At 39.6% G+C, this 24,937-nt stretch overlaps 2 protein-coding genes across 2 annotated transcripts in view; both read left to right on the top strand.

The window, feature by feature from the left end:
* Positions 1 to 24,937, top strand: part of CFDP1 (chromatin remodeling protein CFDP1) — a 127,382-nt gene that overhangs the window by 35,769 nt on the left and 66,676 nt on the right. The gene's annotated exons all lie outside the window — the stretch shown is intronic.
* On the top strand, positions 6,243 to 6,508 carry LOC114203458 (large ribosomal subunit protein eL39-like). The gene has a single exon (XM_088027150.1). The coding sequence runs from the start codon at positions 6,288 to 6,290 to the stop codon at positions 6,441 to 6,443; it is 156 nt and encodes a 51-aa protein (XP_087883276.1). The 5' UTR covers positions 6,243 to 6,287; the 3' UTR covers positions 6,444 to 6,508.

Here is a 24,937-nt window from a genome sequence, read left to right as displayed (position 1 = left end):
ACCTATGATAAATTTAAGCTGAAATCACTTAAAACTTCTAAACTAGGCTATTATTTCTGTATCATTGAGAAAATGGAAGATTCTGAGCAAGCATTAATCTTTAGATCTAATAATTCTGGATGCATAAGACCATAAACAAGTCACAGCCTTTTGATTATTAGCCTCCTGAATTTGAAATGTGGTACAATTTCAGTAGCTACTAATTTGAGAATGAACGGGAAAAACCCATGTGTCACCTTGGCTTCTGCTTTAAACTGGGATCTTTTAGCCCAGTTGTTTGTGAGATAGATGGTGAGCTGTAGGAGGGAGAAACCAAAGGAGGAGAGTTTTCTCTACAGTCAGATGGAGCGTGACTTGTTTGGACCAGAAATGAGAATCAGATCCAAGGATAACCATGTGCAAAACACTCTTGATCTTGGTCTCTTGTCTAATGGTAGTGAGCTTTAAAAAAAAGAGTTTGGGAGAACTTTCCTTTAGAACAGTAACCACAAGTATCATGTCTGCTTTCCAGCCATGTTTCTGTGCTGTGCTGTGGGTGAAGTAATTCTAAGTTTTTTATACCATTTCAGAAAGTCATTCCAATTTAGCTTTTGTTGGACCACTCTGGACCTCAATTTCCCAGTCTTGATGTGGTGAAGCCAGCTTTCCTATTGGGCTAACTTAGTCAGCTGTGTGTTTGACAGTATTGTATAAAAACTAGCCAGGCGGAATTCCAGCTGCAGGGAGGGTTAGATTTTAAAGTATCTGTCTTTATGAAATTGGAGTTATATTTTTTTAAAAACTCCTTTGAAGTAGGACTTTGGTTAACACCATAATGAAAGCAAAGCATTGATATTTTTTAGGCATGGTAGGGAGAGCCTGTTTTCCTTATATTTTATCAGTTGCTGACGAAATTGGTTGGCAATGGGAATGAAACACAACTCCTTTCTCCCTCTGCTACACTGTCTCAGGCCACCTCTTCCTGATAAGACTAGTATGCCTCTGAACTTTCTACTGCCACCTTTACCGTATTTATTTAAGGTTTTCTCAAGATTCACAGACCTCTTCTCTGTTTTTGTTTTTTTTTAAGATTTTATTTATTTATCTGACAGAAAAAATAGCGAGAGTAGGAACACAAGCAGGGAGAGTGGGAAAGGGAGAAAGCTTCTCGTGGAGCAGGGAGCCTGATGCGGGGCTCAATCCCAGGACCCTGGGATCATGCCCTGAGCTGAAGGCAGATGCTTAATGACTGAGCCACCCAGGCGCCCCACAGACCTCTTCTCTTTGTGCATTTAATACCATTCATCTACTCTAAAGCTTTACCCGTCTCTTTAATGTTGGTGATTCTCTGCTCTGCCCTTCCAGTACTGCCTTTCTTCTGAACTCCAAACCCATATGTCTTACTGCTTGCTAGAAATTTATTCTGAATTTCGTTGACACGACACTGGTTCAGCGTTCGACTCATTTTCTCACCCATTTTACAGAGCTGAAGAAATGGAGCCTGTAAAGTTAAGTAGCTTGTCCAAGGGAGAGGGCCTGGACTAGAATTGAAGGCTTCTTTCCAGTCCAGCGTGGTCCTCTGCTGGGCCAAACTGCCTGCCTCTCTCTGGACGAAAAAATGTGCCACCATCGTTCCCCCAAGGTGTGTTCAGTTATTTCCCTTTCTTTTCCTTGCCTCCGCAACTGCCCAGTCCATTCAGTGCTTTTAATTCTACATTCACAATGTCTGTAAATAGTCACTCGTATTCTTTCGCTCCCTCCTCTCCCCTCTTTCCATTTCATCTCCATTCCCGTTTGCCTTTTTTCTGGGTCTTAAGCGTCTGTGTCTGTGTGATTGGAATATTTTCTCAAGGTTTGGACTATTGTAATCGTTTCCTAAGTTTACTTAAAGCCTGCAGTCCCTCTTCCTGCATCCACCCTGCATGCCACTGCTGGGATAATTTGGCAGAGATTCAGTTTAGATTATGACACTTGCTCAGAAATTTGATACCTACAGTTAAGTTCACATTCTTAGCCTGATGTTAGTGAGCGCTGTACCGTAGCTGTCGCCAACCATACCTTGTTCTGAATTACTGTGTCTGATAGCCGGAAAGGGGCCCTTCCCTTTACCCATCTTCCCCTCCCTCAGCTTTGGTCAGCTGTTCTCTCCTCTTCCCTGTGTACCCTCATCTCTCCCCACCTCTCCCCATCGATTGGAATCCTGCCTGTTTTTCAAGCCCCATTTCTGCCCTCCCCTACTCTTCCCTGATACATGCCCTCCTTGTAGTCCTGTTCCACTAATGGCCCCTTAAATGTTTGACCATGAAGTATAGTTATTTCATTTTTTCTTTTTGTCCCCTACAAAGAGTAAAGGCTCTTTTAAGCTCTTTTCTTTGACTTTGGATTTCTGCAGTTTTAATACAATGTGGATTCATGGCTTTTGAAAGTTCTGAAAAATTCTCAAGCATTTTCTCTTTGAATATTGCCTCTTTTGCATTCTACTATCTCCTTCTACAACTCGTGTTAGGTATATGTCAGATCTTTGCAGTCTGTCCTCCATGTTACTTCACTTCTCTTTGGTATTTTTAATCTCATTATTTGTCTGAGTGGCCTTCCAGTTACTTCCTGTTTTCCAGCACTTTGCTTTTTCTTCAGCTATGTCTAATCTCTTTTAATTTCATTGGGTTTAATTTCAGTGGCTGAGCACTTTATTTTTTGAAATTCTGTTTGGTTTGTTTTCTTTTTTTTTTAAGATTTTATTTATTAGAGAGAGAGCACAAGTGGGGTGAGGGGCAGAGGGAGAAGTAGACTCCCCGCCGAGCAGGGAGCCCGACGTGGGGCTCTATCCCAGGACTATGGGATCATGACCTGAGCCAAAGGCAAATGCCCACCCAAGGTGCCCCTGTTTGGTTTGTTTTCAAATCTGCTTGTTCTTTTTCCATAGGATCTTGATTTTGAGGCTTTCTTTTATATTTGTAATCATTTTAAATGTATACTTATTTATAGTTCTTGTCTTTTATGAGAAGTTCTTGGGGTTCTAAAGTTATCTTTATTTGTTGGCCCTTTTCCTGTGGATTATTTTCTTTTGTGTTTAGTATTTTTTATTCATCTTTGGCAAGGTTTTGTCTATGAAGTGATATCATATGGCCTGGGATGAAGTTGTATTTCTCAAAAGTAGGTGAATTTGTTACTTCTAGATGCCCTGGCTTTGGCTAATTTTTATGTTAATTTCTTGCTTTGGAGCTCCTGGAACATTCAGGTATTATAATTGAAATTAGAATTGTGACCCTCAAATCCGCAGGGCTCCAGGCCCAGCATTTCAGTTCTCAGGAGATATTTTTTCCCCTCTCCCCTACAGCCCAGGCTGAGAGGCTTTCTTGTCTGCTCCCCAGGCTGTTATGTGAATTTTTCCTGATCTGTCCTTTCCCTGAGCAGGCATAGAACTCCACTTTATTTAGGATTTTAGTTCTAATTCTCCACCTTCTGTAAGCCCAAGACCAGTCCCGTTATGTGGGTATAACAAAACCCAGGTGGAAGTTACTGGAACTTCTCTCCTCCCCACACGCTGCCCTGTAGCCGCTATCTGCTCGTGTGCTTCTGCTGGGGTTTGCACTTCCTTCTCTGATCCTGGCTCTCGGGGTTTCCCTTTCTCTCTTGTGAGTTTAGCTACACATCTAAAATAATTTAGGGTATATTTTATCTGGCATTTCTCGGTCTTTATCTGGAGAACGTTTGGGTTATATTAAGCATCCATTTAGCCTGGACTAAGAAGTTCGTTGTGAGCTCTTTAAGGGCTAATACCCTACATTGCTTGTTTTCATGTTTCCCTGCAGCTAGCACAAAGTCATCCATTCCATTTGATGAGTTTGAAATGACTTTTAAAGGAAACATTTTGACTACTCTGAGCCATAGGGAGAAATAGCCAATACCTTTAAAAATACATCTGATGACTTCTCTTTCATATTAGTTATGAGCTGCTGCTCCTACCCAAGAGCTGTTAATTTTCATCATTAACATACTGCCTCTCTTAAATGGTCAAGGCTTTTTCTCTTCTGAGCTATTTGAATTGTTCTGTTTGTTGGGTTTCCTTATTCTTTTTAGAAACAAAATATCTGAGAATACTTTCTGATATAATCTCTAAAACATCCATGAATTTTCTTGTGTGAAATTCTCCTATCACAGTATCAGTTTATTTGTAACCCCCCTTTTAGCCCCATCTTACTGTTTTGAAAATCATTATCCTTCATTATTGTGGACCTTCTTTTTGTCTAGTCTAGTGTCTAATCCCCTCAAACTTGTAGATGCCACCCTTTGTGGGAGGCAAGAAGCTGGAAATTCAAAACCCTTGATTTCCCACCCTCCTTTGCTTCTAGTTTTTAGTTTGGAACTTCGGCTTCATGAATCAGACATCTGCCCAAAGTATAAATCCAGGGCTGGTGAGGCCGAGGCAAGGAGACTGCAAATCTCGGGCCCTCTTGGGCGTACCAGCTGCAGCATATGCATAGCATCCAGGACAGCTGTGTCTTCACCAGTGTAGCCTGTGGTGTGATCTGGGGGCATTGTTTCTGGCCTCTGAATGTGGTTTTTGAGCCCTCCTAGATTTTGTGAGTAACCCAATGCCTTTTCTTTTCTTTCTTTTTTTTTTAAGATTTTATTTATTTATTATTTGAGAGAGAGAGATTGAGAGAATGAGTAGGAAGAGGGGCAGAGGGAGAAGCAGACTCCCTGTGGAGCAGGGAGCCCGACACGGGACTCAATCCTAGGACCCTGGGATCACGACCTGAGCCGAAGGCAGACGCTTAACCGACTGAGCCACCCAGGCGCCCAACCCAATACCTTTTTATTATTGTTATTAAACCTTTTATTTTGAGAGAGTGTAGATTTATGTACAGTTGTTAAAATAATAAAGAGAGATTCCTTGAACCCTTGACCCAGTTTCCCCTTACGGTAACATCTTATAATATCACAACCAGAATAATGACATTGATATAGTCAAGATAGAAAACATTTCCGGACAGGGTGCCTGGGTGGCTCACTTTGTTAAGTGTTCATCTCTTGGTTTCGGCTCGGGTCATGATCTCACGGGCCTTGAGATCCAGCCCCGATGTGGGGCTTTGCACTCAGCGGGGAGTCTGCTTGAAGATTCTCTCCCTCTGACCCTCCCCCCGCCACCAACTTGCACGAATGCATGCGTGAACTCTCTATCTCTCTGAAATAAATAAATCTTTAAAAAAAAGTTTCCAGTCCACTAAGATCCCTCATGTTGCTTTTATAACCACACCCACTTTCCTGCTGCCCCCTCTGGCAACTGCTAATTTGTTCTCCATTTCTGTAATTTTGTCATTTCAAGAATGAAAGCATACAGTATAAAACCTTTTGAAATTGGCCTTTTTCACTCTGCAGATTCATTCAGGTTGTGTGTATATCAATAGTTCATTTGTTTTTATTGTTGACTAGGATTCTGTGCTGTGGATGAGTGTTTCATGTTCTTCCACTGAAGGACATCTGGGTTGTTTCAGTTTTGGGCTATTACAGATAAAGTGCTGTAAATATTCATGCACAGGTTTTTTTTTGTTAACAAATTTTCTATTGCTACTATGACAAATTACCACAAATTTAGCTACTTACACAGCAGAAATTTATTCTTTTTTAATTTTTTAGACAGAAGTCTAAGATAGGTCTCACTGTATGAAAATCAAAGCAGGTTTGTGTTTCTTGTGAATGTAGGACTTAGATTCTCATTTTCTTAAGTCTTGACAGCTGTGTACCATTCCCACCTTCTGGAGACCATCCCCATTCTTGGTTCCTGGCCCCCTTCTTCTGTTTTCAAAGCCAGCAGCAACTTGGTTGAGTTCCCTCTCGAGCTGTGACTCTTGACTCCTCCTCCTCCCATCCATCTCATCTCTCTGATCCAGCTGGGAAAGGTCCTCCGCTTTTAAGGACTCCTATGATTAGATTGGGCCCACACAGATAACCTAGGATAAATCTCCCCCATCCCAAGGTCCATACTCTTAATCACATCCCTTTTGCTGTATATGGTAATGAATTCATGGATTTTGGCAGCAGGGGGTAAAGGGTGTGGACGTTTGTGGTAGCCCTTATTAAAATTTCATTTCTCAGAGATAAATGGTCTGAGAGGGGTGCAGTTGCTGGGTCATGTGGTGGTTGCATGTTTACTTTTTTGTGGCTTTTTTTTTAATTTTTTTATAATTTTATGTAAACTCCACACCACATGTGGGGCTCGAACTCAAACCCCAGGATCAAGGGTTGCATTCTCGCTCTCTCTTTTTCGCCGCCATCCTGCTCTGCGTGGCTGGCTGCTTCTCGCCATGTCTTCTCACAAGACTTTCAGAATCAAGCGATTCCTGGCCAAGAAACAAAAGCAGAATCATCCCATTCCCCAGTGGATTTGGATGAAAACTGGTAATAAGATCAGGTACAACTCCGAAAGGAGGCACTGGAGAAGAACCAAGCTGGGTCTGTAAGGCGTCACACGTCATGAGATGACACACCTAATTGGCATACATATTTAATTAAGCTGCGTGAAGATCATGTGTTCTATCATTCTGTAAACATCCTTCCTACCTGGCCATAGACTTTCCATGGAAATGATTTTTCTCTCTGACTATGCCTCTGCACCAGTAGGTTGGTTCAGTAATAAATGTGAGACCTCTCGGCTCTAAAAAAAAAAGGAGTTGCATTCTCTGCCATCTGAGCCAGCCAGGCACCCTGCATGTTTAGTTTTTATAAGAAACTGCCAAACTTTTCCAGAAAGGCTGTACCATTTTACATTTCCACCAGCAGTGTGTAAGAGATCCAGTTTCTCCACATACTTATCAACATGTAGTGTTGTCACCATTTTTCATTTTAGCCATTTTGATAGGTACGTAGTCATGTTTCATTATGATTTTAGTTTACATTTCCCTAATGGCTAACAGTGTTAAACGTCTTTTCAAGTACTCTTTTGCCACCTGTCTATCTTTGGTGAAATGTCTGTTCATGTCTTTTGCCCACTTTCTAATTGGATTGTTAGGTTTTGACTCTTGAGTTTTAAGAGTTCTTTATGTATTCTAGATATCAGTCCTTTATCAGATATGTTTGCAAATACTTTCTTCCAGTGTGTAGCTTGTCTTCTCATCCTTTCAAGAGGATCTTTTACAGAGCAAATGTTTTTAATTTTGATGAAGTCCAGTTTTCTGTTTATGGATTACACTTTTGGTGTCAAGTCTAAGAATTCTTTGCCTAGTCCTAGATCCCAGATTTTCTCCTAGCTTGTAAAAGTTTTATAATTTTATGTTTAACATTTAAACGCATGATGCATTTTTGAGTTAATTTTTATATAAGTTAGGAGGTTTAGGTCAAGGTTAATCGTTTTTTGCCTATGCTGTCTGTCCATTTTCCAGCACCATTTGTTGAAAAGACCATCTTTGAATTGTTTTTGCACCTTTGCCATTGAATTGCTTTTGCACTTTTGTAAAAAAATTAGCCGGGCCTATTTATGTGGCTCTACTTCTGTCCTTAGTCTATTCTTTCCATTTACATGATCTATCCTTCTGCCAGTACCAAACAATCGTGATTACTAACCTATATAATAAGTCTTAAAATCTGGTAGACTGATTCCTCCCACTTTATTCTTTTCAAATGTAACTATTCTATTTCCTTTGCCTTTTCATATATATTTTAATTTTTTTCCAAGATTTTATTTATTTGAGAGAGCACACGTGCACACACAAAAGTTGGGGAGAGGGTGAAGAAGAAGGACAAGGAGACTCTGCCTTGAGCACAGAGCCTTTCGTGGGGCCTGATCCCACGACACCCAAGATCATGACCTGAGTCGAAACCAGGAGTTGGTCACTCACCTGACTGAGCCAACCAGGCGCCCCTGCCTTTTCATACTAATTTTAGAATAATTTTGTCTCTATCTTCACAAATCCTAGGAATTTGGTAGGAATTGCATTAAACTTTGTTATGGACTGAATTGTGTGTCCCTTCCCCAAATTCATGGGTTGAAGCCTTAACCTCCCAATGTGAGTGTATTTTGAGATAGGGCCTTAAGGAGGTGTTAAGCGTTAAAAGAGGTCATAAGGTTAAGGTCTTAATTTATTAGGGTAAGTATCTGAATAAAAAGAGGAAGGGGGCACCTGGGTAGCACAGTTGGTTAAGTGTCTGACTCTTAGTTTCATCTCAGGTTGTGATCCTCAGCATCATGAGATCAAATCCCGCACCACACCCTCTGCTTGGTGTGGAGTCTGCTTGAGATTCTCCCTTTCTATCTGCCCCTCCTGCTCATGCTCTCTCTCTCAAATAAATAATAAAATCTTAAAAAAAAAAAAAAAAAAGGAGGAGACATCAGAGATCTCCAAGCACGCATAGAGAAGAGGCTATGTGAAGACAGAGCAAGAAGACAGCTATCTGTGAGCCAGAAAGAGAGGTCTCACCAGACACCTTGATCTTGGACTTCTAGCCTTCAGAACTGTGAGAAAATAAATTTCTGTTGTTTAAGCCACCTAGTGTATGGTATCCTGTCATGGCAGCCCAAGCAGACTAATACAGACCTATATATCAATCTGAGGGGAATTGATATCTCTACTATGTTGTCTTCCAGCCCATCAACATGGTATGTCTGTGTCCTTCCATTCATTTAGATCTTCTTTCATTTCTTTTATCAACATTTTGTAGTTTTCAACCTACAAGTCCTGTACATGTTTTGTTAGACTTCTATGTAATATTTTTCTTTTCAGTGATTATAAATAGTACTATATTTAAAATTTCAGAGGCTGCTGGTTCACTGCTAGTATATAGAAATATAATTGATTTTTGTATGTTTATCTTATATCCTGCAACCTTGCTGAACTTAAATATTAGTACTAGAAGTTTTTAATACACTCCTTGGGATTTTCTACATAGGTAATCATTATTGCTTTTCCTTTTTGTCCCTTATTGCACTGGCTCAAACTTCTGGCACTGTGTTGAATAAAAACAGTGAGAGTGGACATCCTTGCCCTGTTCCCAACTTAGGGAGAAGCATTCAGTCTTTTGGTTAGCTTTAGATTTTTTGTAGGTGCTTTTTAATCAAGTTGAGTAAATTCTCCTCTATTCTTAATTTCAGAGTTTTTATAGTGAATGGGTGTTAAATTTTGTCAAGTGCATTTTCTGTATAGATTGATAGAGTCGTGTGATTTTTTTTTCCCCTTTAGCCTGTTAATATGATGAATTACACTGGCTTATTTTTTTATAACTTTGTTAAAAGCTTTTTTATAAGCTTTGTTGAGGTGTAATTTACATATCCTACAATTCACCCATTTAAAATGTACGATTCAGACGGAGGATCACAGGGGAAGGGAGGGAAAAATGAAACAAGACAAAACCAGAGAGGGAGACAAACTATGGGAGACTCTTAATCTCAGGAAGCAAACTGAGGGTTGCTGGAGTGGAGGGGGGTGGGATGGATGGGGTGGCTGGGTGATGGACACTCGGGAGGATACGTGCTATGGTGAGCGCTGTGAATTGTGTAGGACTGATGAATCACAGACCTGTACCTCTGAAACAAGTAATACATTATATGTTAACAAAAAATAAAGAAATAAAAATAAAATGTACAATTCATTGGTTTTTATATATTCACAGAGTTTTGCAAAACATCACTGTAGTTAATTTCAGACCATTTTCATCACCCTAGAAAGAAATCCTGCACCAAGTAGCCATCACTCCCCCATTTAGCTGTCTCTTTTCCATTTCTTCCCACTGCTCCCACTCCCAGCTTAGGCAACCAGTAGTCTTTCTCTCCATATGGACTTCTCTCTATTCTGGACATTTCATGTAAACGGACTATACAATATGTGGCTTTGTGTGTCACTTCTTTCAGTTAGCATAATGTTTACAAGGTTCATCCATGTTGTATATTTCAGTACTTTTTTTTTTTTAAGATTTATTTATTTTAGAGAAGGAGAGAGCATGTGCATGGAGGGGAGGGGCAGAGGGAGAGGGAGAATCTCAAACAGACCCCCCACTGAGCACAGAGCCTGATGCGGGGCTCCATCTCATGACCCTGAGATCATGACCTGAGCTGAAACCACGAGTCGGATGCTTAACCTACTGCACCACCCGGGTACCCCGTACTTTATTTAACTGTCAAATATAGTCCATTGTATGGATATCCATTTTTCAGTTGATGGACATTCAGATTGTTTCCACTTTTTGGCTATTATGGATAATGCCATGAACATTTCTACATAAGTTTTACTGTCAATACCTTTTTCATTTCCTTCGGATGGAAGGAAGTAGGATTGCATATCATGGTAACTGCTCAGCTGAGGAAATGCCAGACTGTGGCAGACAATGGCAGACAAATTAGGGTCCTAGTTTCTCCACATTCTCAACACTTGTCATTTTCCCTCTTTTTTTTTTTTTAAAGATTTTATTTATTTATTTGACAGAGAGAGACACAGTGAGAGAAGGAACACAAGCACGGAGAGTGGCAGAGGGAGAAGCAGGCTTCCCGCCGAGCAAGGAGCCTGATGTGGGGCTCGATCCCAGGACCCTGGGATCATGACCTGAGCCGAAGGCAGACGCTTAACGACTGAGCCACCCAGGCGCCCCATCATTTTCCCTCTTTTTGATCATAGTCATCCCAGGGGGTGTGAAGTGCTATCTCACTGTGGTTTTGATTTGCATGTCCCTTGTGGGTTGTGATGTTGATGAACTTTTCTTGTGCTTATTAGCCACTTACATATCTTCTTTGGAGAAATATCTATTTTCACATCCTTTCCGCATTTTTAATTGGGGTATTTGTCTTTTTATTACTGAATCATAAAAGTTCTTTATATATTCTAAATACAAGTTCTTATAAGGTAGATGATTTGTAAATACTTCTCATGTGGGTTATCTTTTCACTTGATCGTGTCCGCAGCACAAATTTTTTTTATTTTCATGAAATCCAGTGAATCTTTTTTTGTGTGTGTGCACTTGTGATTTTGGTGGCATATCTAAGAGATTATTGCCTAACCTACGATCATATTAACCTTTATGTTTTCTTCCAAGAATTTTATAGTTTAAGTGCTTACATTTAGGTCTTTGATCATTTTGAGTTAATTTTTGTATATAGTGTGGTATAGAAGGTCCATCTTCCTTCTTTTGCATGTGGATATCCAGTTGTCCCAGTACCATTTTTGAAAAAAATATATTATTTCCCCATTGAATTTGATACTTTTGTTAAAAGTCAGTTGACTTTAATTCGGTTTAGTTTTTGACTCTCAACTCTATCCTTTGATCTCTGTGTCTATCCTCAAGCCAGTAAACATTGATTAATTTTCAAATACTGAACCAGCCTTTCATCCCTGGAATAAAACTCACTTGGTCATGTTATATAATTCTTTTTATTATTGTTGCATTCTGTTTGTGAGTATTTTAAGGATTGTGTATATTTTTTATGAGAGATGTTGGTATTACTTTTCTTGGTTTTGTTTCTGTATTGTCTTTGTCTGGTTTTGGTATCAGACAGTGTTCCCTCTTCTGTTTTCTGGAAGAGATTGTGTAAAATTGGTAGATTCTCCAGTGAATCTGTCTGGGCCTGGAAATTTCCTTTTTTAAATTAGACATTCTCTTTCCTTAATGGTTACAGGACTCCTCAGATTATCTGTTTCATAGTGGATGTGTTAATGGTAGTTTGTGTTTTTTGAGGAATTGGCCCATTTTACCTGTATTGTTTATGTGAGTAGGATTCTGTAGCATTCTCTTAGGATCCTTTTGATGTCTTTGAGGTTTGTAGTGATAACTCATTGCATTCCTGATATCAGTAATTTGTGTCTTCTCTTTTTGTGTCAGTTTTGCTAGAAAATTTTCAGTTTTATTGGTTATTTTCAAAGAACTAGTTCTTTGTTCCATTGGTTTTTCTCTGATTTCATTGACTTCCACTTACTATTTCCCTACTTGCCTTGCTTTACATACTGCATTTGCATTGTTGTTGGAGAGCATATTCTTTATGATTTCAAACTTTTAGATTGTTGACATGGTCTGTCTTGGCATATATTCTGGGGACACTTGCAAAGCCCAATATTCCTTTCTTTCCTCTCAATATCTTTTTTTTTTTTTAAGCTTTTATTATTTAGGGGAAGGGGGAAGGGAGCGAGAGGAGGGGAGAGGCAAAGGGAGAGGGAGAGAGAAACCCAGGCCAACTCAGCACTGAGCGCAGACCCCAGTGTGGGGCTTGATCTCATGACCCTGAGATCATTACCTGAGCCGAAACCAAGAGTCAGATGCTCAACTGACTGCACCACTCAGGTGCCCCTCTCTCAATATCTCGATATCTTTTAAATAAATTCCTTTTCTGTCTAAATTAGAGTCAGTGTCTGTGTCTTCATCTGAAAATCTCAGTACCCCTCTCGAGCTGCACTTGTTAATAGCCTTTATTTTAACACTTAACTGTACTCACTCAGTTTACATGTTAGTCCCTACCACTGCACTGTGAGCTTGGCGGCATAGACCTTGTATCTTTGTTTTTGTATGTCCAGTCTGATACATGGCAAATGATTTATAGGTATTTGTTAAATGAATGAATAAATAAATGAATAGCTTTTATTAATGATCACCGTTGTTTAAAAGCCTTGGGTGGGGGCGCCTGGGTGGCTCAGTTGTTAAGCATCTGCCTTCGGCTCAGGTCATGATCCCGGGCTCCTGGGATCGAGCCCCGCATCGGGCTCCCTGCTCAGGGGAGAGCCTGTTTCTCCCTCTTCCACTCCCCCTGCTTGTGTTCCCTCTCTCACTGTGTCTTTCTCTATCAAATAAATAAATAAAATCTTTAAAAAAAAAAAAAGCCTTGGGTGGACTTTGATCTGTGGAGATTTCATTCCTATGTTTTTGCTCGTATCTGTTCTATCAGTCTTCATCTTAAAAGTAGAGTACTTTTGGTTCCACAGCTGTGTTCAGCAAGTAACTGACCCCGGAAACAGACTGCAATATCTGTTTTATGATTGGAATGACATTTTATTTCGGCTTAATCATACCATAGTTCAAGCATAGACATGTGGGAAGTTCCTTACTCATTCCACAAGACTTCTTTTGCAACTCCTCCCGTTTCCTATATTTCAGGTTGGCTTGTCCTCTTGTAGAATGGTGGTTGCCACAGCGGTGCATTTCACAGTGTACATTCTTGTCAGAGTGAGCAAAGGCTTTGATGCGTGCCTGGAAGCCTTGTTTCCCAGGCAGGAAGCACTCGGCATTCCCTCAGCCTTTCCTGCACTTAACTTTGGGTTTCCTTATGGATAACCTTTTCAGTTGTTTTCTCCCATTTAGCATAGGTACCAGGTTAAAATGTGTCTGAGGGGGGCTCCTGCGTGGCTCAGTCGTTAAGTGTCTGCCTTCGGCTCAGGTCATGATCCCAGGGTCCTGGGATCGAGCCCCGCATCGGGCTCCCTGCTCCGCGGGAAGCCTGCTTCTCCCTCTCCCACTCCCCCCTGCTTGTGTTCTCTTCTCTCGCTGTGTCTCTCTGTCAAATAAATAAATAAAATCTTAAAAAAATAAAATGTGTCTGAGGGATTCTGAACTAGAAGGTGTCCCATTATTAAAGTGTTCAGGCCGGGACGGGTGGCTGCTGCTTAAATTGCTGTGTGGAATAGATACGATAGATGTGGGAGACATGACCTGGATGTGAGCTAAACATTCTGCCACTTGGCATGTTTTCCTCTTGCTAAGGCAATTGGGAGTGACTGTGTCTTTGTTGCTTTGGGGGATTTTCTTACAGCTTTTACTGTAAGAAAAAGTAGAACTGAGTGAAACTGTGGGGAGGGGCAGCGGAGAAATAAACTGTTGGATTTTTTGAGTGACTTCCCTGACTTTCATTTATGAACATAGTGGCTTCGTGTTTTTCGTCCTTTGAAACTAAATTGACTAGATAGCACTTGAACACAGGAAGTCCTTTCTAGATCTTCTCTCATACTTCGTGTCTTACCTTCTTTGCCAGGCTTTTTCTCCTTTCTGCCTTCCTTCCTCCCTCCCTGCCTCCCTCCCTCCCTCCCTCCCTTCCTTCCTTCTCCTCCCCTCTCCCCTCTCTTTCTTTGTTGTTGTAATTTCAGCTAGATGCCTTGTTAAATGGACATTCATTGAAAATACTCAAGAAAGGGGTGAGATATAAATAAAGCAAAATTTCAGAGAGATAAAGATCATTTTAGTTGCGATTAGTATTCCTTCAACTCATTTATAAATTACAAAACTACAGGAAAGTACATTGAAGAGATTTGTGATGACTCACGTCAGTATAGTGGAAAAGGTGATGGAGAGCGTTTTAGTGACAGTTCTTCATATTCCCAGCTTCATTATTTTCTCAGTCTTCATCTGTTCAAAAGATGTATCAAATGGTGTCTATTACATAGTGCCTTTGCGTTTCCCATAGCACCGACCCTAGTGGTGGAAGATAGCTTACTTTTCACAGGAGCCTTCAGTGTTCGTTTCAGTGAGTTCGGACCGTTGTACACATCCATGTAGCCACCACCCAAACTAAGATCTAGTATGATTCCATCACCCCAGAAAGTCCCCTCATGTGCCTTCCGGTTCGTTCTCTTTTCCCACCCCCTCAACACCCTCTGCCTCAGGCAGCCGCTCATTTTTATTATGATGAATTAGGTTTGCTTGTACCAGAAGTTCATATAAATCAAGTCATCTGTTGTGTAACTCTTTTGTGCCTGCCTTCTTGCACTCAGCATAGTGATTCTGGGACTCATCCATTGTTACTGTGTCTATCAGTAGTTCATTCATTTTTATTTCCATTGTATAAGGATATACCAGTTCATTATCCATCCTAGTGTTGGACGTTTGGGTTGTTTCAAGGTTTTTTTTTTTTGAAGATAACGTGTTTTTATTTCTCTTGGGTAAGCAAATACCTAGGAATGGGATTTCTAGGGCACAGGGTAGATGTGTGTTTAATATTATAACAAACTGCTAAACAGTTCTCCCGAATGATTGTACTATTTTATGTCCCTGCCACCAGTCTATGAGGGTTCCACTTGGTCCGTTTCCTTGCCCACATTTGGTGTTGTCAGTCTTTTTTATTTTAGTGGATGTGAAATGCTATCTCTTGTTTTAAATTGCATTGTTCTGAAGACTAATAATGATGACATCTTTTTGTGTGCTCATAGGCCATTTGTATCTCTTCTTTTATGAAGTGTCTCTTCCAGGCTCATTTTGTATTGGGTTGTTCATCAGTCTGTTGTTGATTTATAGAAGTTCTTTATATATTCTGGATATGGGTATGTTGTCAGATAGAAATGTCACTGAGTATTTTTCCCAGTCTTATGTCTTGCCTGTTCACCTTTTTCTGGTGTGTTTTGATGAGCAGAAATTTAAATTTTGATGAAGGTCAGTTTATCCGTTTTTTTTTTTTTCCTTTTATGCTTAGTGCTTTTTGTGTCCTAAGAAATCTGCCCATCTTAAGGCTGAGAAACTTTCTCTTTCTTTTTTTAGGTACCTTGTGGTTCATGGCTAAAGTTTAGATTTGTGCTATATTGGATTAATTTTTATATATGGACACGTTTTAGGATTTTTAGAAGTGTCATAAAGGTAATACCTGGCTATTTAAGAAAATCAAATAATGCTAAAAGATGAAGAAGAGGAAAGTTAGTAGTTAGACATTTCTCTTTCTCGGCCTCCTTCGTCCAGTACAGTAGCCCATGGCCGCATGCAGCTGCTGAGCCCCACTTCAGATGTGTTAGTATAAAATAAACACTAAGTTTTAAAGACTTAGTAAGATAAGCATAAGCAGACTGTCTCAGTAATTTTTTATGTCCGTTTCTCTGTTGAAGTGGTAATGTGTTGGTTAAATAGAATCAGTGATTAAAAAATTCATTTTACGTTTACAGTCTTTAATGTGCTTTCTGTAAAGTTTTAAATTCTATATGTGGCTCCCATTTGTGGTTCTTACTATACTTCAGTTGGACAGCTCTGTTCTAGACCTTTCCCTAAGTATTTAGTATCTGTGTATGGGATTTTTTCCCATATATAAAATTGTTTTTATTTACATAAATAGTATCGTCTAAGCCTGTTTTCCTGAAATTTGTCATTTTTGCTTAAAAATACAGAATATATACATACACCAAGACATTTCATGTTAGTGCATGTAGATTGCTCTGATATTCTTATTAATGGCTGCATAGTGTTCTGTTTTGAATGTTCTGTAACTTATAAAGCCATTTCCCTATAAAGACATTTAGATTATTTACCATTTTGGTCTCTGATAAACAGTGTGTTTGTAGAGACAGCTTCATATTTAGAAAGGTGATAAAACTCATATTAGAATTTTCTTCTCAAATAGAAATGGTTATTCCTGCTAGGATGGGTGAATTGTATAGAGGAGGTCACGGCTTCCCTTGTAAAGAACAGAATAGCTTCCTAGCTAAAATCAGAACAATCTTAAGGGGAAAAAATACAATATAGTGTATTTCTCCTGCTGGAGTTCAGACTGTGCCTCTTGTTCGGTGAGTTTAGGCAGGATAGAGGGTCACAAAGGAAAAGAAGCCAGTGTTCTGTGTCTCAGCTTAGGGGAGTTTTGGGGGGTTTTTTTTGTGTGTGTGTTTTTTTAATTTTTTTATTTTATTTTATTTTATTTTTTAAAGATTTTATTTTTATTTGACAGAGAGAGACACAGCGAGAGAGGGAACACAAGCAGGGGAAGTGGGAGAGGGAGAAGCAGGCTTCCTGCGGAGCAGGGAGCCCGATGCGGGGTTCGATCCCAGGACCCTGGGATCATGACCTGAGCCACAGGCAGACGCTTAATGACTGAGCCACCCAGGTGCCCCTGTGTTTTGTTTTTTTTTTAAAGATTTATTTATTTTAGAGCTAGAGCACAAGTGGGAGGGGCAGAGGGAGAGAGAAAGAGAAAATCCCAAGCAGACTCCATGCCAAGCACGGAGCCCAGCGTGGGGCTCGATCTCATGACCCTGAGATCACGACCTGAGCAGAAACCAAGAGTAGATGCTCAACCAACAGCTTAGGGGAGTTTTTTTGTTTTTTGAGGTAGTTTTAAAGACTTACTTATTTTCTGGTGACCCTCAGCGTAGGGGAGGTTTTTTTGTTTTGTTCTGTTTTTTAAAGTTTTATTTATTGAAGAGAGAGAGCAAGAACAGGTGGGGGGAGTGGCAGACTTAAGCAGACTTCCCACTGAGTGCAGAGCCCAACTCTGGGCTCCATCCTACGACCCATGAGACCATGACCCAAGCCAAAACCAAGACTTAAACAGACTGAGCCACCAGGGCACCCCACTTAGGGGAGTTTTTAATGCCTGCCATATGAAAATTCTTTTGAAAAGCTTCCTTCTTTTCCAATTCTTTTCTTTCTTTTTTTTTTCCAGAGTAAAGCAATCTTCTTAATATTTATAAAACATTGTATGAACATTTTGTGGGAAGAAAGACCCAGAAAAGAATGAATCTGTAAGCATTAGCAAGAATGAAGGAGATGAAATTATTTAAATATACTTTGGCCAATTTAACATCTGTTTGTGAGTGCTGAAATGGGTATTATTAATTTCCATAAGTTAGATGGCCTGGGAAATACGCCTTCTTTTCAGTTAGCACATGGAAGTGATAAATCCAGACCTTGAAGTAGTTTTTCGAGGAAGGGAGGAAAGTGGACACAGGGCAGCAGGTGCTCCAGCAGAGGTGTGTTCAGCACATCGGCACCGTTTTATCCCCAGATTAGAGTTGTTTCAGTTTCTAAACTGGGAATTAAGTCTGTGGTCTGATTCCATGCCTGGGAATTCCTTTAAAACAACAAGGTCATGAACTTTTTTCTTTATCTTACAGTTGATAAAATTAATTTCCCTTTATAGTTAGTAGTTTGCCTTTAGAATTTTAAAACTAAAATTTTCCTTGGTGAGGCTTTTATTGTCCTCTTCCTGACACATGTGTTCTGGTTTATTTAGAATTCAACCAGGCATTGGAAGCGTGTGTGTGTGTGTGTGTGTGTGTGTGCGCGCGCGTGTGTGCATGTGCGTGTGCGCGTGCGCAACGTATGCTTTTCAATATGTGGGAGACGGGTGCCAGGAGAAGAAGTTAGCACTTTCTCATGTAAAAAAGTGGTGGCTTTATTTTTCCTCATGAAACAAAACCTAGAAGAAAAAGTTGAATGAACTTTGCCAGCAGTTGAAAAAGTAGACTGACTTGTAGACCTTAAACCCTGGGTTAAGGCATAACTAGCATACCTCTCTTAGGTTTTCTGTTGATTTTCATGGAGAAGATACTGGTGCTCTGTGCCTCGTCTTGTGTTTTTAAACATTTCTAGTACTGATTAGGTTTTGGAACCATTTTTGCAGGCAACTATATATTGCTTCCTAGAGAACTGGAAACTTTCACTGATCTGTGTCCTTTGGCAGAAATTGACATTTTAGGGGCGCCTGGGTGGCTCAGTTGTTAAGAGTCGGCCTTCAGCTCAGGTCAGGATTCCAGGTCCTGGGATCAAGCCCTGCATTGGGCTCCCTGCTTGGCGGGAAGCCTGCTTCTCCGTCTCCCACTCCCACTGCTTGTATTCCCTCTCTTGCTGTGTCTGTCAAATACGTAAAATCTTAAGAAAAAAAAAGAAAGAAATTGACATTTTACAGACTCAGCACTCCCAGCTGGAGTCTTGAAATTGTGGGTGTGTTCCTGCTGCCCAGTGTTAGATACAAACAGATACAAAAACATTATACATTATTTTTATTTACTTAGAGAGTCTTAGCTCTTTGTCGCACTCTTCAGATTAAGGCCCTTCTTAATGTAACTATTATTTTGAGTATCTGGTATTTTACAGTAAAGGGAAAAGAGAATGCTGTCACTAATGTTCTTTTCGGCTCCTTCTTTGGAAGTAGGTAGAGTATAATTATATGTGCTTTTGACTTGGACAATCCTGCCTGGTTCAGACCCTAGCTTCACGTAATTCTTTAAACTGTAAAATAGGGATCATAATACCTACCTGATAGAGCTGTTTTGAATGAAATGAGATAAAGTGTCTTTTTTTTTTTTAAGGTTTTATTTATTTGACAGAAGAGAGAGAACACAAGCAGGGGGAGCAGGCAGAGGGAGAAGCAGGCTCCCCGCTGAGCAGGGAGCCCGATGCAGGGCTCGATCCCAGGACCCTGGGATCACGACCTGAACCGAAGGCAGATGCCTAACCGACTGAGACACCCAGGCGCCCCGAGATAAAGTGTCTTGATACAGTCGCTGGCACGGAAGAGCTCAATAAAAATTAGTTCTTGATCCTTTTTATCCCTTCTTAAATAAAAAGGTTGATCTTCACTTACTAGTTAATATTTGGACAAGGAAATTATAAAATGATCAGGAAAAATAGGCAGATTTAACAAATAGGTGAAACTTAAGACTGATGAAAAACCTGTGTAGGTTTAACCAATATTTACATTCTTTCTTCTAGTGAAATCTTTGAATTAGAGGAGAATGCTCTCTGGCTGAAATTTCAGTGACTATTTTTTCCTCTGCTTATCCTAATGTATAAAGAAACATCTGAGCAGGGAGACTCAGAAACCAGTTCTTCCCATGAATGTTAGGCTATATTAATGTTTATATGCATTAGAATATATAAACGTGTATCCAGAAAAGAGCCTGAGTTAGCAGAATAAGAACTTTGTCAGCTACAGAAGAAGCTTAACCATAGGATTTATGAAGATATTAGCCTTTAAAAAATTCATTTGAGTTTATAGAAATCTTGAAGTTTCTTAGTTTGCTTTGGTATCACTATTTTTTTTAAGTCGTCAGTTTCATTTACTTAGGATATCATTAATTAGCCTATATTTGATCATTTTACATACATATATGTATATGTAAAATATATACACACACACACACAGTGAGAGAGGTCACTAATTAGGAAGTTGTGTATGTTTCTAGTGACACTACTTAAAATATTTTAATTTGTAGCATGTCCCAGGGAACATCTGGCAGTGTCTACAGATATCTGTGGCTGTCATAAGCTGGGCTGGGTGCAGGGGAGGCAAGGGTAGTACTAGTGTCCAGGGGTTAGAAGCCAGGGATGCTGCTAAACTTCCTGTGGTGTTATACAGGACAGCCCCCCTCCAAGAAAGAATTGTCCAGTTTGAGATAGCAGTGCCCAGGTTGAAAAACCTTGTGTAGCACTACAGTGAAGCCCATGTGAATATTTAGCTGTTTGTTTTTACAGTTCTAAAATGTGCCCCCCCCTTTTTTTTAAGATTCCATTTCTTTATCTCACAGATAGACAGAGACGGAGAGAGAGGGAACGCAAGCAGGGGGAGTGGGAGAGGGAGAAGCGGGCTCCCTGCTCAGGCTCGAGCCCAGGACCCCGGGACCATGACCCAAGCTGAAGGCAGACACTTAATGACTGAGCCACCCAGGTGCCTCTAAAATGTGCCTTTTTCTGTACTTGGCACAGAATATGCTCATATGTAGGACATATTTGATAAATGAATAAACAAATAAGGCAGGTCCCATCTTCTTTGTTGTGGGCAGGTCCTTTTACAAATGAATTGATTTCTGCAAATTGATCTTTAATGTTGTCTAGTAAGATTTATGGACTGTTTCTTTTGAGCCTAGTGCCAGTTGAAGGCTCCTAAGGAACATAAATGAAGTGTTTGATATAACCCTTATATTAAAGATATATAGAATATATGAAGCCTCCCAAAATATAAGATGTCCATGTCTGTGCACCAGAATATATAGCATTAAAAAGAGAGTCTAAAAAAATTTTAAGGGGGGGACACCTGGCTGGCTTAGTCAGTAAAGCATGCAACTCTTGAAGTTAGGGTCATGAGTTTGAGCCCCACATTAGGGAGTAGAATGTACTTAAAATTAAAAAAATAAGAATAAAATTTTAAAAGGAACCTCTGACACACACACACACCACCACCCATTCATTACAGTTGCATTAATTCTACCTGATTGATGTAAGGACAGGGAACATCATGTCTTTATATTGGTCTAGGACAGGAGTCTCAAACTCCAATATCTACCAGTCAGTTGATGCCTCATGAAATGTTACCAGATCTTACAGTTTTTCGAGAGATGTTGGGGATCTGGATTTTATGTGAGTTTGTGTGTGAATTTTTTTCCTGTTTTTTAAAAAAACAATGTGTGGGTCAAACAAAAGCAGGCCAGTATCAAAACTCTGATCTGGCTCCTTAACCAGTTCTTGAGACTTTGAATAATAGAGAATAGATTGCCTTAGTGTAGAGAACAGACGTTCTATTTCCCCCTCCTAATCCCCTTTGTGTCTGGTGGACAAGTTGCATTCATTGCTTTTCCAATTTCATGAGAGTAAACAAGTATGGGGACATATTTCTCTAGCAATAGTCTGTGTTTAGATTATTGCAGAATAACAGGCTACTACTCACTGCAAAGCTGTGAGTCTAAAGGTATAGTTAAAGCAGAAACCCACATCCAGCTAACCTTCTACATAGCAATATGTGCCTTAAGCTTCTTTTATTATTGTCATTATTATTCCCCCAATTAAAAAAGTTTCTCTATGCCTAATGAAATCAGTCTCATTTTACTTTAAAAACCATAAAGGACAACTATATTTTCTTTTGACTTTTGAGCAACTCATATTTATTTTACATTATATACATATATATGTATATATTTAACTTATGTTTCTGATCTACCTATTTTATCCAAACCTTGATACATTAGCTGATTGGCCACATAAGTGTCTTGGTCTTTGCAAAGCAAGACATGATAGGGCAAGTATTGCAATATTTTATTGCATTTTACTCTTACTTTGTTTAAATTATTGAAAAATGAAAGGGCTGATGCCAGTGAAACATCTAGATCTCAGACTCCTTTTTAAAAAAATTTTTTTTATTATGGAAAAGCTTCAAACATATACAAAAGTAAAGAGGGAAGTATAATGAAACCCTATACCCATCATGAGACTTCAACAGTTACCAACATTTTGCCAATCATGTTTTATGTTCAGCCCTTCATTATATCATCAAATTGAATATTCAAATAAATCTGTGAGGTAGATGTATTATCCCTTTTCGTTTGTTTGTTTGTTTACTTTGGAAAAGTCCAGACCATGGAGAAAATAGTGTATGAATCCTGATAGACACATCACCCAGCTTCCACACTTACCTACCAGCACAAGTCTCATCTGTTTCACCTGTGATCACCCCATCCACTCCACCAAAAACCCTACTGAGTGTTTTGAAGCAAAACTTTAATATCATGTCTTTTTATCTATAAATATTTCAATTTGTATCTCTAAAAAGGAAGTATTCTTTTAGACATAATTACCATTATTACATCTGAAAAATAAAGCCAATTCCTGGACATCTTCAAGTATTCGTTTAGTGTTCATATTTCCTTAATTGTACCATAAGGGTTTTATTTTTAACAGCTGATTTGCTCTAATCAGGATGCAAACAGGTCCACATATTAAATTTGACTGATGAGTGTTTGAAGTCTCACTTGACCTCCTCTACCCTGCCCCTGTGTCCTAGCAATTTTTTTCTGTTTTTTAAACAGCTTTTTTTATTGTGCCATAAAATTCATTCAATGTAAGTATACAGTTTAATGATTTTTTTTAAAGATTTATTTTAGAGAGACAGAGAGGGAACCAGCATGGGGGTGGGGGAAGGAGCAGGAGAGAGAAACCCAGGCAGATTCCATGCACTGAGCTCAGAGCCCAACGCGGGGCTCAATCTCACAACCCTGAGATCATGACCTGAGCCGAAACCAAGAATTGGATGCTTAACTGACTGTGCCACCCACGCACCCCTACAGTTTAATGATTTTTAGTAAACTTTTTAAAGTTGTAACCTTCATCATGTATCATTCGGTATTAGAACATGTTCATCTCCTGAAAAGCTCCCTCCTACCTGTTTATAGTCAGTTTCTGCTTCAGCCGTAGTCCCAGGCAACCCTGGTCTGCTCTCCGGCCCTATAGATTTGCCTTTTCTAGAAATTTCCTATACTAGAGTCACACTTTTCATGTCTTTAATGTAGTATTTTAATGTCTGCCTTCTTTTACTTAGTATCATGTTTTTGAGGTTCATCCATGGTATAGGATATATCAATAGTTTGTTCTTTTTATAGCTGAATAATTTTCTTTTATATGGATAAACAACATTTTGTTTTTCTTCATTTGGATGGTTTCCACTTTTTGGCTGTTAGGCTGCAGTGAACATTCGTGTTACAAGTCTTTGTGTGGACATGTGTTGTCATTTCTCTTGGGTTGATACCGAGGACTGTAATTGCTGGGTGGTATGGTAAGTTTGTTTAAAGAAATTGCCAAGTTGTTTTCCAAAGTGACTGCACTATTTTCCATCCCCACCATCGGTATAAGGGGATCCCCCTTTCTTCACTTCCTTACCAACACCTGGTATTGTAACTCTCTTCGATCTAGTGGGTGTTTAGTGATACTTCATTGTATTTCATTTGCACTTTCCTAGTGACGAATGATGTTGAGCATCTTCTCATGTTTCACTAGCCACTTAGGTATCTCCTTTGATGAAATGTCTTTTAAAACACTTTTTGCCAAATTTTGAACTGGGTTGTGGATTGTATATCTTCTAATTGAGTTGGGATGCCCCCCCTCATTTTCCAGCAGCTCTGACACCCAAACTCAGGCCTCTGTCTCCTCAAGCCACGAAGATGCAGCTTTCTGCTTGAGTTCTAGCCGCTCCATGCTGCGGGGACTGGTGAGTGCCTGTAGGCACCACGCTGTAACTCGGCTCTCACAGTCATTCCCTTTTTCTTCTTGTCTCGTATTGGTTGCTCTCTAGTCTTTCACGTAACTGTTTTAATGTTTTGTCCAGAGTTTATAATTGTTATCTGTCTGTGGGAGGGTTAGTCCAAAAAAGCTACTCCACCATTACTGTGTTAATTCCATTTAAAATTATCTTCTTTCTCTTCTCTCCCACGACAGGTATGAATTTAACCTTGCCATTCAACATCAGGTAGCACATGTACTTTATAATTACTTTCTTTTTTTCTTTAAACTTTTTATTGTTATGTTAATCACCATACAGTACATCATTAGTTTTTGATGTAGGGTTCCATGATTCATTGTTTGTGCATAACACCCAGTGCTCCACACAGAAGATGCCCTCTTTAATACCCATAACCAGGCTAACCCATCCCCCCACCCCCCTCCCCTATAATTACTTTCTGATTTGTAAGCTCTTTATGGGCTTAGAGTAACTCTGCAAATTAATACACCAAGCATTTAAAACAGTGTGGAAAAACAACTAGCCTTTCACCATGGTGAAATTTGTGTAGTGTTGGGGGGCAAATAATCAACAGTACATTATAGTCACAGAGAGGTAATTGGTTGCCTTTTTACCACCTGACTACTTAAAACACACTCAGAACATCCACTGGAATGATGCAGTAGATGACCAGTGTTTTCTAGGGCTAAAAATGAACGGCTGACAAGCATTTATAAATGTTTACATTAATGGTTCTCAAGCTATTTGATTTAGGACTTTTCTACATTCATACAGATAATTGAGGACCTCAAAGAGCTTTTGGTATCTATGGGAATTTACTATATTAGAAATTAAAACGGCGGCACCTGGCTGGCTCAGTCGTTAAGTGTCTGCCTTCGGCTCAGGTCATGATCCCAGCGTCCTGGGATCGAGCCCCGCATCAGGCTCCCTGCTCCGCGGGAAGCCTGCTTCTCCCTCTCCCACTCCCCCTGCTTGTGTTACCTCTCTTGCCTTGTCTCTGTCAAATAAATAAATAAAATCTTTAAAAAAAATTAAAACTAAGAAATTTAAAATACTTATTTCAAATAGCAATAATAAATTCAGTACATATTAGTATAAGTAGCATTTTTATGAAATGTAAATACATTTTCCAAAACAAAAAGGAATTCAGTGAGAAGAGTGGCATTGTTTTACATTTTTACAAATGTCTTTAATGTCTCTTAATAGAAGAGAGGCGCATCTTCGTACCTGCCTCACACACTCCGTTAACTGTAAGTGCTGATACCATTGCCTGTCACATAGCCTCTGGAAAACCCTAGTGGA

This window comes from Eumetopias jubatus, unplaced genomic scaffold (genome assembly GCF_037043125.1).
Source record: "Eumetopias jubatus isolate StellerSeaLion01/CBP00866 unplaced genomic scaffold, mEumJub1_p1.0 scaffold_10, whole genome shotgun sequence".
NCBI classification, from domain to species: Eukaryota; Metazoa; Chordata; class Mammalia; order Carnivora; family Otariidae; genus Eumetopias; species Eumetopias jubatus.
This window is presented reverse-complemented; position numbering and strand designations above follow the sequence as displayed.